The sequence below is a fragment of the Vollenhovia emeryi genome, unplaced genomic scaffold (assembly GCF_000949405.1).
Source record: "Vollenhovia emeryi isolate VEMERY1.0 unplaced genomic scaffold, V.emery_V1.0 DF939123.1, whole genome shotgun sequence".
Lineage (NCBI taxonomy): Eukaryota > Metazoa > Arthropoda > Insecta > Hymenoptera > Formicidae > Vollenhovia > Vollenhovia emeryi.
Genome location: NW_011967243.1, coordinates 2,576,796 through 2,591,607, shown reverse-complemented (window position 1 = coordinate 2,591,607; position 14,812 = coordinate 2,576,796). Strand labels below are relative to the sequence as shown.

The following is a 14,812-nucleotide window of genomic DNA, read 5'->3' as shown; positions in this document are numbered from 1 at the left end:
GGAAATTAACATTTATGCACACACGTCTGCGAAAGTACAAAGTCGAATGTTGCGCGGATAAATCTAAGGGCCAGTTTCACAAACGTCGTTTAACCGCTAACCCATGGTTAATTGATCCTCTGTCTCTTCTTGGATAACAAGATAGAGAAAGATAGGAAGTCGACTGAACTCTGGTTAACAGTTAACCGACGTTTGTGAAACTGGACCTAAATGAATGGCCTAGCGATTGAGATTTTACAGCTATCTACGTGTGTTTAAGGCCCGGTTGCACCAACGTCGCGTATACAATTATTTATTGAATTTTATTATTAATGGGATTACTTTATGTATACGCAATTATAATTAATGTATTTCATCGCTGCTTTTAGTGAAAATTAACATTTATGCACACACGTCTGCGAAAGTACAATTTCATTTGTACAGATGCGCTCGCACATGTGCATCTTGCAATCGTGGTGTGCGTGAGGCTGCGAGGAGTGTGATTGTATACATATACAGATCATATGAGGCGCTCCGCGGGATCCGCGGACGATTGGTCGCTCAGTTTCCCGCCCGTGCATGGACGCCGACGTGCTGTTGTTCGCCTCGCGCGTCCCGTAACAAGGCGAGATGGGATTGAGAAATCGGGCAAACTTTTCGAGAAGACACCCACCGGCCACTCGTACCACGGGGACGGAGCCGCGAAATCGCCGTCGACGCTCATTCGGTGGATGATAACCTGAAACCCCGCCGAGTCCCTATCTGCGGGCGCTCTATCTACGACGAGATAAGTTTAAGGTTATATTTACATCCGCAGGGGCAGCGCGCGGTGAGAGAGAGGGCGAGAGAGAGAGAGAGAGAGGCGGCCGATAGCGGGCGAGCTTTGGAAATCGGAGCCATGGACTCGCTGCGCGTGTTTCGCGAATTCAAGCTGGACACCCTGGACGACGGCTGGGTGAAGTCGGTCTGGGACGCCGAGTTCGTCGGCTGCGACGAGCCGCCCGACGAGTGGCTCGAGTACCTCGAGAGCCAGGACGCGCGGCTGCTGCTGCACGAGTCCCGCCACGTCCTGAAGGTATGTCTCGCCTCGCACGAGGCTGCCGGCGCGGAGGAGCGTCCCGAGTTCTCGTGGCAGACGCTGATGATCCTCGGCGTCAACGTGCGCGGTCTGCTCGCCATGCTGGGTTACATAATAAAGGCGGGCCAACAGGCAGACACCGACGAGGACTCCAGGCGGGCCTGCCTGGAGGCCACGAGTCTGTACCTCACGCTCCTCGCCGTTCCCGGCAGCAACGCCTTCGGGGTCTACCATCCGAACCTGTACCAGCGGGCGATCGAGACGCTCAAGCTGTCCGAGGACCTGTTCGTACGCGCCGAGAGCAGCAGGGAGACGGACGCGACGGTGGGCTGCAGCGACGAACTGTCGTCGGACCGTTACGGCTCGTCGCACGCCGACAGGTCGCACCTCGCGAGAGCGCTGAGCGGCGTCATTTCCGACCTCGTCGCGATGCTGAGGTCGTTTCGCTTTAAGGAGCACGCCGTGTCGCGGAGCGTCACGATACGCGCGCTGCTGGACGTGACGAGGCTGGAGATGCACAAGTCCCGCGGCAACTTCGGATCGGCCCTGCAGCGGAGCGCGTTCGCGGCGCTGCACGAGCTGTGCAGCAGCAACCACGGGTCCGTCGCGGTGACGGTGATGCTGATAGCGGAGTACATGCTGCCCGACATGCTGTTCCATCACGCGAACGCGCAGCCGCGCACGGTCACCGTCGTGCACGAGGCGGGCGTGCACTTCCTCAAGAACCTGCTCAGGGTCCACGAGAAGGAGACCGTGCAGGCGATCAGGACTCTGATACAGCAGCTGATGTCGAGGTGCCCGGAGAGGCTGGAGGGCCGCCAGAGGCAGGCGGCCGTCATAGTAAGACTGTTGAACATATGCGAGATAGACGTGGTCGTGGGCCTCCTCGGAGACCTGATATCGTTCTCGCACAACGTCAAGATATTGTGCCGATTATTCGCGCAGGAGATCGCGGCCAGGCTCCTGACGGAGTCCCCTCTGCGGGGCGACAGCCTGGACGGGGACGTCAGGCTGAAGCTGAGGAAGATCTTGTTGGCGATCGTGTTGTCCCGCTGCGAGGACCATTCCGCGCTGGTGAGGGGCAGGGCCATGGCGACGCTCGCCGCGTTCTCCGACTGCAACGACAAGGCCGACAGGGGCATTCTCAGGGGCATGTTCAAGGCGCCGGCCGCGGACAAGGCGTTCCTCGGGCCGGGCGAGCTGAGGGACGCGCTGACGGGGGACGTGGACCCGCTGCCGGGGTCGGGCGCCCTCGTCGCGATGCTGCTGGACCGGGTCAACGAGGAGCGGGCGCTGGTGCGGCGGAGCGCGCTCAAGATCTCGCAGAACCTCTGCACCATGTTCCCGTCGCTCGTCGGCAAGCTGACGCACGCGATGAGCGACCGTTGCCGGGATCCCGCCGTGACCGTGCGCCAGTACGCCGTGCAAGTCCTGTCGGAGATCCTGCAGCAGTTCCCCGACGACCCCGGCCTCGTCGACGAGTGGATACAGGCGGTTCTGCCGCAGATATACGACGTCGAGGTGAAGATGCAGGAGAAGGTGCTCGAGTGCCTGGGGTGCGTGCTGATAAACCGAATAACCAACGCCGCCGCGTACGTCCCGGACGCGGCGGGCAGCCTGCCGTGGCGAGTCCTGGACCGGCTGAGCAGAATGAGAATGAGGAAACACCTGTCCAAGGCCTGCGGCCTGTGGGTGGGGAACGGCTCGCTCACCAAATCTGTGATATCGAAGGTGCAATCCCACGTCGGCACGGACAACACCGTGGGCGCGTGGATACTGATGGCCGCGCTGGCCGAGAACACGAGGATCCCGAACATAGCGAGTTACGTCACGGATTACAAGGAGGTCGTCCGGAAGAACGACTTCCACGCGAGTTTGGTCCTGGACGTTTTGAGGCACGCCTGGCCCGCCTTGGACCGCAATCACCTCAAGGATCTCCATCGGCATCTCTACGAGTGTGTCTGCCACTTCGAGGTCCACTTCAACCTGATCAGCGTCTGCCTGGACATCCTCGGCGGCGTGTCGCAGCACCTGCACGCCGACGACAGCGGCCGCTCGGTGGAGTCGGACATGGTGGAGCTGATGAAGCTGTCGGAGGCGGAGATTCGGGACTTGCTGGAGGCGCGCGAGGACCGCGCGCGAGACAAGGTGAAGATCAGGGCTGTGTTTACGCTGGGCCACGCATCGCTCTTGTGCACCAGAAAGATCTCGTTGTCGACGCTGCGAGTGCTCGAGAGGCTGCTGTCGCAATGGGACTCGCTGCCGAGCGCGGTCAAGGAGGTGCAGGACCTGCAGGCGTTCGCGGTTGTCTTCCTCTGCCAGCAGGCGCTGAGAGACTTCCGTGTGGCGAAGGAGGTGACGCCGTTACTCGGCAGCTTGATGCGCCAGGAGACGCACGACCCCAGCTTGCGGACGAGAACCGCCGTCAAGATAAACGCCGCGAAAGCGCTGGCCGACATCTGCGTGAGATTCACCGCCCTGGTGGAGCCGTACCTGCCGGATCTGTGCGTCAGTATGAAGGACCCGAATCCGGCCGTGAGGGAGGCCATAGTGGTGATATTCGTTCAGCTGCTGCTGGAGGACTTCATCAAGATGAAGGGCGCGTTTTTCTTTCACATACTGACGATGCTGTCGGACGCGGAGAAGACGATACGCGAGCTGACGGTCTTCCTGGTGGAGGAGCGGCTCCTGGTGAAGAACAAGAACTTGATCTCCCGGCGTTTCGTGGACAGCATATACCACTACAACAACTGCCGCTATCGGGACGCGTTCTGCGGGCACAGAATGCGCGAGCAGGAGAAGAAGCTGCTGACGCTGCCTGGATGGGTGAATCAGGGCAAGCGCCACGTCATCTACGAGTTTATGCTCCAACACGTGGACGTGTCCGCGAGGTCCGAGCTGGTCGTCAAGTTGACCAGGTATATACTTTGCGAGATATGCAACGAGAACTCGATCGACGTCACCACCGAGGAGGGTGCGTGCGTCTTGAGGGACGCGATGTTCATACTCGGTCACAATCGTCTACAGCCGTCGTCCCTCGGCGAACGACACCGGGACGACACGCAGGAGCTCAACGAGGCGAGCCCGACTCCCTCGGGCACGCCTAGCAACAACGCCTCGAACGTGGCTATCGCGGCGATGAAGAAATATAATTTAAATAATTTATTGCCCACGTTAATCGCGCTCAAGAAGAAGCTCCTCGCGTTGAAGTCCCCGTTGAAGGACGACGCGGAAGGTCTGTTATTCAAGATTTACTCGGAATACGAGAAAGAACACCTGGCCGACTTGCTAGACGAATATCCTAAATTGGAGAGAGAAATGGATCGTTACCAACGGTATGTGCGTTAGTCTATAAAGGACTCTAGAGTACATTTTATTTTAATGCAAAATCGTCACTCAAAGTTCTCGTGCTTCGATGCTTCTTACAATTTTTTTTTAAAGATAATAATTTTCAACATGCAACTGTATCTTTATATAAAACTCTTTTTATCTTCTGCAAAATGAAATTATTTGAATATTTGTTTCAAAGACTATCAGAGTGGTTTAACTTTAAGTCTCGGTTTAATTTACTTTCTACCCTTTTCCAACTCTTAGGCCCGGTTTCACGTCGCTTAACTTTAATCTTGGTTTAATCCATGTTTGTCTCTTTCTAAAGTAACAGTTGGAAAGAGACGAAGAACGAATTAAACGAAGCTTAAAGTTAGGCGACGTTGATGAAGCCGGGCCTTGGAACTAGAAAAAGATAAAAAGAAAGTTAAACCGAGATTAAAGCCAATCCGTACTGGTAGAAATGGACATTAGAAATATATGCACGTTGTTGTTATATAACGCAAATTATCGGAACAAAAATATGTACCAATGTTTCAGGAGGCTGAAAGACAAAATTAATTCGGAAAGTGATAACGTTGAAAGCGTCAAATCGTCGCCCCGTGTAAGGCATAAGGATTTGCTAGTGAAAAAGTGTGAGCAAATGATACCCCGAGTTATACTTCATCGTATTTCAAGCTTAACGCCACATTACGAGAGCAATGAATCGGCAGATCCCGATAATTGCCCGCAAATCACGTCGTCGTACGACGCGTTAATCAAAGACCCGTCGGTGCATCCGGAAAGATCACTGCTGATTCAAACGCCACCTCCAGAGCCGAGTCTCGTTACCAGCACTCCTATTTCGACGCGAAATCTAAATTCCAGCGATTCCCCCGTTCGAGAAGCACGCATAGAAAGCCCCTCGAACGCGCGAGAAACATCACAGGATATTTCCCGACATGAAATTCTTAGGGACAGCGTTAACTAAAAATTATTTTCGAACGACGACAGATTTGTTAAGTTATACAATAGTTTAAATTTTATCTGAGTTTATTCTCACGGACGTATATAACTGTAATTTAAATTTTCTTTTGAGTTCAAAGTCGTGATAATCTTGACAATTTCGTTTTATTATTATCTTGATAATTTAAAATCTTGTCTTGTCTTGAAGTTCGAGACAAGACCAAGACAAATATCGAGACTAGTCCTGGCAACTCGTGCAATTCCCCTATTTGGGGATTGTTTTAAATTTGTTTAAAATAATATTCACGGGAATTGTCCATGAAATCTACGTACAAATTTACCTACCTCGTAACTTTCGCTGCACGCGAAAAGCCGTCTCCGAGATCGTACACATGCGAGTCTCCAATTCGTTTTGTAAGTCTAAATAAGATATATACATATATTACACACACACACATATATATATGTATATATATAAATTTTATTAAGATAAATTTCTTATATCATATTTAGATACTGCCGCTTACCTTTATTCGTATGCGACAAGATATTGTTGTGCAAGTTCTTCAAAATGGAAACGTTTTCTATTGTCAGGTGGATCAGAGTGCGTATTTCCTCGGCCTACATTAATACGGTGTTTCTCGATTATTTCGATTATGAGAGAGTGCAAGGTACAATCGTCCCTCGATTTTCGCAGAATGTCCGTTTCACGTGGCTTTTGTCTTTTGCGCGGTTGAGAATCAGTACAAAACAGTCAGCTCTTTTTAATTGGATTCAGTCAATTAATCCACTTAATTTAATTCGAAGTTACCATCCTCGCTACTAAAAATGCTTGGCACTTTTAATTTAAGTTTCGGTATCAGCGTTTATCCATTAAAGATACGTTTTCTGACCGCGTAAGTCGAGGGACGAGTTTGACGAGAACTCGATAGCGTTTATACGTACTTCGTCGAGCAGTTCCTTGAGCTTTTTATTCTGCGCTATTTGAAGGTGTACGTCTTGCAAGAATCCTCTGCCAAAAGTACTGCTGTTACTTCGGCTCTGGAGAAGTTAATACATTATGTGATAATTTTACACAGGCCGTATAATTTATTTGTACTAGTACTCGTTAATCACGATCGAGAACAGCGGTAAGTTCCAAGTTGATTCTAAAGCGAAGCTTTCGTCTAATCGAAACTTTTATTTGCACGTGTGACTCATGCGCGAACGCATTGCTCAAGGCAGTACATTCAACAACCGAGGTCTTGTTCTTTTCAACACATTTCTAAAAACTAAAGAAAAAGTAAAAATACTAACGGCACGCAAATCGGGCATACGATCGCGAATCATGATGAGTATTCCTTTAGTATCGGCATGGAACTGATAATTCTGTGAGTGGAATAAATACCGGCGTGCTTCGTTATCTTTCTTATCAGTGCACTATGAATATCTGGTCAAATTCGTTTCGCCGCTTCGTACATCGTAGTCGATATATCGTCGCCGACGGAGAAACTCCACGCGTGTCTCTTCGACTGAAACGCGAGACGCGCTTCTAAAGTGCACATAGGTAGAAGATACTTTGCATCTGAAATGAAATAGGAAATGAGCACTTGACAACTGTACGCCAGAAGGCCGACGCAATTACACGGTTTTTTTATTTAAATTATTAATTCAGTGAGGAGCGGCACAATATCACGTTAAAAGTTTTGTTTTGTCTTTCGTTTATCGAGTAATATTAAAAACGAAATATTTATCACAGTTTTAAAAGAATTCGTGTTAAATAACACGAACACAGTATCGCCATTGATTCTTTTTTATTATATTCAAATCAATAACACTTATTTAAAACAGAACTTTTGATGATATAAGACATATCTTCGACACTGACTTTATCAGTAAGTTTAAATTAATTTATACTGCTCATATGCAAGGAAAAACTGCCAGTTATTTTCTCCTGATAAAAATATTTATATATTTCTTTATGAGACATTTAAACACACGCTCTGAAATGAAAGTTCAATTGTAAAATTGATTTAATAAGCATTGGATCCTGACAAGACATTCGAATTATCTAAAAATTTTTTACATTTTTAACTTAATACATAAAAGACGAGAACAAAAACTAATGAAACAAAATACATACATATATATTGAAATAATGGTAGCGTTTAAAAGTCTCATTAAATTATTTTTTCGAAGTCAACAATATATTGCTTTTATTATTATGACCAAGCAATAAATTATTTAAATTATTTTTTATTTGGTATGTAAGAATAGTTAATTTCATAAAAATAAGGAAATACTTGGACATAATTTATTGTCATAAATTTAGCTTTATTACAGTATTAGCATCACAGAGTAAACAAAAAGTTTCTATTTAAAATGTATTTTTTATTTAAGCGATATATAGTTTGAAATGTAATTGTAATTTATGGCGTTTCGAATTTTGCGTGAACTATTCTGTGATAACGCGCGAAGCAAACCTGGTTAATGATTTAGCATGCGTATGTATAGATTAGTTATATAGCAAGAGAAAATTAATGATAAACCTTAGAGAAAAGTACAAACAATTCAGCGATAATTGTATAAAATTATATGCGCACATAATATATTTTACGAAGGAACAATGAAGTTGTTTCGTAACGGAGTATATTTGTAACATATATCTTTATATGCTAGTAGGAGTCGTCTACATCCTTGATAGAGCACTTTATTGATTTTTTGCACTTTTTCGTTAACAATTTAATGATTACTACACCTAATGAACCGTGTGCTGTTTGTTAGGAAGACAGGACGGGTACTTATTACTTTTCTACAACGCTAAAAAATATTTAAGTATCACTGCGTACTCTAATTTCAGTAGAAACTTCTTTTTCGATAACCGAAGATTTGTAACGCACGCGACATTTCGTACGTTTATTCATTATCATTTTTTAAAGGAAATTACCCGGTGTGCATTGATACTGTCGTATCTTAATAAAATGTGTTCTGAACAAACGTGGCAAGTATAACCTTATCGTCTCACATACCCTCGCACAATGGAACTGATAAAAAGGTTTGCACTTTATACCTGCATAATAAGAAAATATATATTTCAAGGCAAATCAGTCAGTCTTGTAAACGCGTCAATTTCAATAAATCAACCGATAATGCTTCCCCAACAATTATACTGCAGTCAGTATAATTATTTCGTAGACAGACTGCTGATGCACGTTGAATTTTCATTGCACATTAGATTACTGCTAATAGGTAAAGTTTATGAAATCTATACTATACTGTGGAATATAATGGAAAGAAAGAGCTGCATCATTTTTCGACGTGCGCAACATTCCGACGCCATTTTGTACGTCCGACAATAGAAAACTGTATTAAAATATTTTTATCAAAATTTACAACGGAACAAAATGGTATCATGTTTATATACACTACATAACAATGGGTCTGTCTGTTTTAATCGCACTTTTTTTAATTATTTTCTGTACTTAAAATGTAACTGGCTTTGGAAAGAACGACATAAACAAACAGACCTGATCACTTTCGCAAAGACGGATTCCTGCTCGCAGTCTCCATATAATCGACTTATTTACGCTCTTAGCGTATCCGCTAATATTACTACACGAAATTAAATTTCTCTTCATTGTCACTTATATTTCGTGTGATTACTGGTATCACTTGTGTAACATAGAGTGGCGTACGAAAAAGAGGAGCGCAATTTTATTTTCAGCGTCGATAAGAGTTTTATTAGCGATAAAAAGATATACCTATATATATATATATATTATATATTATGCCTCGCATTTTTAATATATACTTTTTAATAACATATATAATAAAATAATAAAATAACATTTCACATTTAAACATTATATAACATTCTCTTTTCCAATAATAAAACTCTTGTCGACTTTAAAGCGAGGCTACTCTCTTTTTTTTTCACGACACTCCATTTGCGTACGCTACATCCTGCTTAGAAAGACTATGATCTTTGAGTCGAGCTCGTCGAACAACGTCTCGAGATTCTCGATATGGTAGTATGATGTATACTGTTAGCATACATACTGCGGAGTTTAACTGTATAGTACATACATATTTTTTTCGTTCACATCTATAATGTAAAATTTCTTAATAATATAGGACAGAGGAAGATTGCTAACAGGATGCGGTTCGCACTCTCACTTTATCCTTCAGGTAATTGGCGACCTGCGTCTGCGAGTGTCGGACGGCCAGTTGAAGCGGCGTGATGCCTTCCTGATTCACGAGCAAGGGATCAGCCCCCGCTCCCACGAGCTGCCTCGCGACCGTCATGTGTCCCGTCAAGGCTGCCGCATGTAGCGCACTTTCGCCGTTCTGAAAACCGTAAGAAGCTTTAATAGTTACTTGCGCGTAAGAGGAAATTATGTGCGTGTAGAATACATCAAGTTATGCATTAAAGTTTGCTTAAAATTATACGCGAATTTTCAGACTCGTCGACTCTCTTCCTCCCCCAGTTACTCGCTTACCGGGAGCACGCCGAGCGAGGGACGGTACTTGAGCAGCTCGCCGATGACCGCGGTGTGGCCCTTGTGGGCGGCTTTGAAGAGCGGAGTTGCACCGTCCTGCGAAAGGAAATTGTACGCGATGACAACCCCGCGTGCGTGGCACAATGGACTCGCTCTCGGCGACACGCGATCTACGCGGGACTTACGTGTCTCGTAGCGTCGACCTTCGCGCCAGCTCTCAGCAGCCTCCTGACGACGTGGTCGTGTCCCATCTGCGACGCGATCCACAGCGGCGTGGCGCCGTCCGTCCTCACCGCGTCCGTCTTCGCGCCGTGCTCCAGGAGGACCTCCAGAATACGAAGGTGGCCGTTCTGGGCGGCGATGAACAACGCCGTGGCGCCGTCCTAACAAGGTAAATTGTCTCTTAGCTTCCTCTCTCGATACTAATGTCCGTTACCCCAAATGCGACAGTATGAAGATACATGAAGCCACGTGCCCGGCTAAACTGCTTTGAATCGTTCTTAGGGTTCGTTAACGTCGCTTAACACTGACCTTAATTAATTTCAACCATTGTCGCTTTCTATTCTCTTAGACAGAGGCAAAGAATGAATTAAGCCAAGATTAAAGTTAAGCGACGTTGGCGAGACCGGACCTCAATCTTCATAAATTTAACAAGAGAATCCGACTTGCATTTAACCGAGTAATTGAACTAAGATATTCCATTGTTACTCGTAGAGCCAAGTCTCAGTGAACACCAGCTTATAATTTCCCACTCGACAATGTAACTGTTACGTACAACATGTGTTGGATTACGTTTATGTTGAGTGAGAAATTACAACATTGATGCTACGCAACTGTAGTGGACGTTTATTGGGGCACTCAAGCTTCTTCAGCCGAACACGCTGGGAGCCGCAGTTGGCGAACGGATCTACTCCGAGCCGGGTGTCCTCCTACCTTCATATGCGCGTTCGGGCTGGCGCCTCTCTCTATCAGGCCCTCCACGACGTCCAGATGACCGTACTGGCATGCGACGAAGAGCGGCGTGCCGCCGTCCTGAAATCCACGTGGGACACGTTTAGCGCTGAGGCGCGGCGAGATCGCGTTACACGCTCGCGCTAATACCTGCTTGTCCCGCCCACCCTTCTACTTACTATGCTGCACGAATCCACGATCGCGCCGTGCTCCAAGAGCAGACCCGCGATGTCCATGTAACCGCCCTGGGCGGCGAAGAACAGAGCCGTCGTCCCGGTCTGCAAGAGACAAACGTGGACGTTAACCACGAGTGGTACAACCGCCGCAACAAAGCCGATCCCGTTTATCTCGAGTATCTCGAAGGCTTTCCGGAATAAATTATCTTCGAGATTTCGCCGAACTGCTCGCGTAAAATGAACGGAAAGAATTTTTCCCGCGATTTCTTTTCCGAATTGTGGCAACGATAAATTTTTCCTCGGGGAAATTAACGGTCCTGCCATGCATTTTCTTTTTCTCTCGAAGATGAAAACGCTCGAGGCACATTCCGCACATTTGCGCGGTCCAAGGTGGAACATCGCGAGGTCGGAAATCTCCTCGCGATAGAACGTAACAGTTTCTACACGCGGCACGCGGAGATAAGAATGGGACGAGAGAAGGAGAGAATCGATGATGTGCAGTTTCATCTTCGCGAGGGGATAAAGCGCTCGGCTTCTCCCACGTCTTCCCACATAAATGATTTAAACGCCGAGCAGCGACGTCCGTGTTGTTTAAACGACAACGAGCCCCGATAAAATGGAAGGTGTGCGACATTAAAAATGGAATATGAAAGGATCAATAGAGTCCTTTCTATTCTAATAACGAAGCGGTCTATTTCGGGCCAGGTATTTCTCCTCGCGACGGATGCGATGGAAAAATGTTTATGAAAGGCACGCCGAACGTAGCGACACGCACGGTAATTTCATTATGAAAGATGCATCGCGACGCCGCGGCGCGTGCATTGAATCGCACGGGGAATTCGACGTGACGTTCGGCCGCCACTTAGCGATATGCAAATGTCACGTGCCTCCCGCGGCCCACCCGTAATTTATATCCACGGCGAATCGGCAACGTAACATACGCGGACGTCGATTTGCCGGCAATCGACCGCGTCATTAATAATAATATCGAACGTGGCATTTTATTGGCCGACGCGAAAGAGAAACGTCGATTTCCTGCGCGGAGAGCGCGGCCGGCATCCGGACGTCACTCTCTAAAAATCCATCAGTGGCTTATCACTGAAAACGAAGGCGAATAGTTGCTCATTTACAATTATAAGTATACCACTGCGATTTTCTTCCAGTAATTATTGAACAGTTTTGTGTATTGAAACATACACAAAATTTATATACACGAAAAGTTTCAATAATTGGAGCACTATGGCAACAGCATATTCCTGAGACCACATCAAGTAAAAAAGTCCTGTACAAGCTGAACGTTGAAAAAGTTATAAAAAAAGTATTAGGCAAATGAAAAATATTTCGAACAAAACTTTGTTCACGAGATATGACGAGTGGCGATATTACGTTCTAGGCGATATTAGGTGCCTTCACCCTAACTGCAAGTCAGTGACTGTGCACTGTGTTTTCAGTGATAATCCGCTGATTGACTTTTAGAGAGCAAGCTCTTGAAAGTACGCCCAATTTTTCCTCCGTTGCACCTGTGTACGTTTATCCGTTCATATAACACGATATGTCATGCTTAACGGTAAACTTTGGCGGCGAGAACCGGTCGCGCGAGGCGGCCTTGATATTTCGGAGCAAATGTCAAATCGTCGAGTGGCTTCTGGTGAAATGACAAGTTGCTGGCGAAGTGCGCGATTTGGAAACTTGCCTATTTGCGCACTGGTCGCTCCATCCAAAGTACTGGGGCAAGGTGGTCAAATTCGGATCAAAGGTGGAAATTAATGCACAATTTTAGTTATCGCAGCATCGACCGGCCATTCAGTCCATTGCCGTTGTCTCGTCGGTGCCAATCGCGATTATCAATAAACGCATCTCGTCAAAGTGCTAAAACTTGGCGGCCGCGAGCTATTGATTTTCACAAAGCGCCGTTTCGTGTGCGATACACAACACACGTGCCGTGCCCTTCACCCAATTAAGATAACGTCTCGCGTTAAAGCGTGACTATCCGCCACCAGAGGCACGTGTCGTGCTCGGCTCGCGTAAATTCTCGAGACTTTCGCAAAGTCGATCGCGGCTCGGCTATTAGTTACGAGACACGGGGCCTCCGAGGCCTACGACGAGGCAATTAGAATCCGGCGTTACGCTTTCACGAGGGAAGATAAAAATCCTCCTGGACGATTTCGATCGTATCCTGCGGAAAGAGTCGTAAGAGGCAAATTGGGAGTGAGAGGTCGGTTAGAGCGAAACGTTGGTAAACTGCTAAAAGCCCGCGCCGGTGATCACCGAGGTAAACGCAGCGGCCGCCTCGACGCGGCCTCCTGGAAACGATTCGAGAAAGAAAATTAAACCGCTCTCTTTCTCGCGACGCGTGCAAACTGTTCTTGAAGCTGCAGCAATTTTGTTTTTCGTTCAGTTCGCGATAATACGGCGCGCGAAATTAAATTTTTTAATCCTTCGTGTCGCACGTAAAGAATCTCCATCGAAGGAGCCGCGAGACTCCTTTCGAAAATAGCACGCCCGAGGAATCGCAATGAGATCCGCAAGGCCTCTTTAACGCTATTCAAATCTCACGAAGGAGGAAAACACAAACTGTGCGCAATCCGTCTTTCATTTCTTGCCGCGATATTTTCTATTGCAAGTTAAAGTTCTCTTATTCAGCTTCCACGGATGTACTGACCTTTCAATCGCGCGATTCAAACGGCGGCTCTCGAAATAGATCGAGAGGTCGATATATCCGTGGGGACTAAATAAAGCCAGCGGCACACGATGCTAATTTTTCCTGTTGGATTGCCCGCGATTTGGTAAATTACTGGAAATCCTCAGTGCGGAGTGGTGCAATTATAGTAATTTACTAGATTGCAAGCAATCCAGCGGGGGGGAAAGAAGCGCCGTGTGCCGCTGGCCTGAGAGAAATTAGTGTGACGCGGGCTTTAGGCGCGCCACAGAACGAGCGAGCCGCCGCTGGACCCGGCGCGAGTAAAATGCACTTTCACTGCCGTAAAAGCTCCCGGTCGAGGGAGCGGTGAACTCGTAGCTTTACCCGTTACGTATCCTGGCTGCTCCACACCCCGGCGCGAGGCCGATCGGTATCTCCGTGAGCCCCGCTCCGCGAGATACGATGCAAATCGATCCGCCGATATTACTTCCGGGAGAGGGCAAAAAAAAAAAGACTACGGGAGAGACCTTAGCCGGACTAGAACCGGAAACTCTACGCTTCCGTCTTCGATATCGCGCCGCTTCTCTCTCTCTTTTTTTTCCCCTCTTCTTTTTCGGAGTTTCGCTCTTTCGCGCGCGTCCCGCTCGCAACACGTGGCCGAGCCTCCTTCCCCGTTTTTCTGCCACCTCGCAGCGCGTCTTCCCGCCTGGAAACGGTGTACGCGCCGCGATGCGTGGCGAACGAAGCGGGGGACATAATACGCCTATCCATTACCGAACCCGCAGAAATTCTATAACGCGACGATCGACCCGTCCGCGCACGATCCGCGCCCGTCGCCGATCGACGCGTTCCTCTCGCTTCGGCGATCGTGCGTGAGGGAACGCGCGCGCAAAGACCCGGTCGGCCCGAGATCAAATGTCCGACATCGGTATTCATCGGATTACCGGGAGACAATCGCGAGGTCTAAGCAGATCTCGAAGTTAGAACCGCGTAGAGGCGTTTTTTTTTTTCAGGAAAACGTTCGCTCGTCTGGTGGACGCGAAAAATCCACACGTGCTACGAACGACAGATATCTTGAAGACGATTAAAAAACGGAGCTGTATGATCCTTGATAGAATAACTTTGCAAAGAAGTAAATGCAAATTCCTCCATCTCTTCCCTCGCCTCCTCGAGAGCTACGAAGTTTTCGTTTCATAGAAATATCACGAGATGTTTATCGATAAAAATGCAATGTCCT

General features: G+C 47.6%; 3 protein-coding genes across 5 annotated transcripts in view; 1 reads left to right on the top strand and 2 right to left on the bottom strand.

Annotated features, from left to right (window-relative positions):
• LOC105569694 (syntaxin-1A-like) overlaps positions 1-7,496 on the bottom strand; it is a 10,477-nt gene extending 2,981 nt beyond the window's left edge. For both annotated transcript variants that reach the window (XM_012026361.1, XM_012026362.1), the window contains exons 1-4: positions 6,626-7,496; positions 6,275-6,370; positions 5,857-5,950; positions 5,675-5,749 (exon numbers count right to left, since the gene is read on the bottom strand). In XM_012026361.1, the coding sequence (XP_011881751.1) occupies positions 5,675-5,749; positions 5,857-5,950; positions 6,275-6,370; positions 6,626-6,658 (298 nt within the window). In that variant the 5' untranslated portion in view covers positions 6,659-7,496. The remainder of the gene's footprint in view (positions 1-5,674; positions 5,750-5,856; positions 5,951-6,274; positions 6,371-6,625) is intronic.
• LOC105569693 (condensin-2 complex subunit D3-like) lies at positions 659-5,668 on the top strand. The gene is made up of 2 exons (XM_012026360.1): positions 659-4,392; positions 4,925-5,668. Exons 1-2 carry the CDS (start codon positions 878-880, stop codon positions 5,352-5,354), a joined length of 3,945 nt encoding a protein of 1,314 aa, XP_011881750.1. The 5' UTR covers positions 659-877; the 3' UTR covers positions 5,355-5,668.
• Positions 7,497-7,608: 112 nt separating the features above from the next.
• LOC105569695 (ankyrin repeat domain-containing protein 29) overlaps positions 7,609-14,812 on the bottom strand; it is a 19,326-nt gene continuing 12,122 nt past the window's right edge. For both annotated transcript variants that reach the window (XM_012026364.1, XM_012026365.1), the window contains 5 exons: positions 10,938-11,036; positions 10,741-10,839; positions 9,993-10,190; positions 9,808-9,903; positions 7,609-9,655 (listed from right to left, as the gene is read on the bottom strand). In XM_012026364.1, coding sequence (XP_011881754.1) covers positions 9,458-9,655; positions 9,808-9,903; positions 9,993-10,190; positions 10,741-10,839; positions 10,938-11,036 — 690 coding nt within the window. In that variant the 3' untranslated portion in view covers positions 7,609-9,457. The remainder of the gene's footprint in view (positions 9,656-9,807; positions 9,904-9,992; positions 10,191-10,740; positions 10,840-10,937; positions 11,037-14,812) is intronic.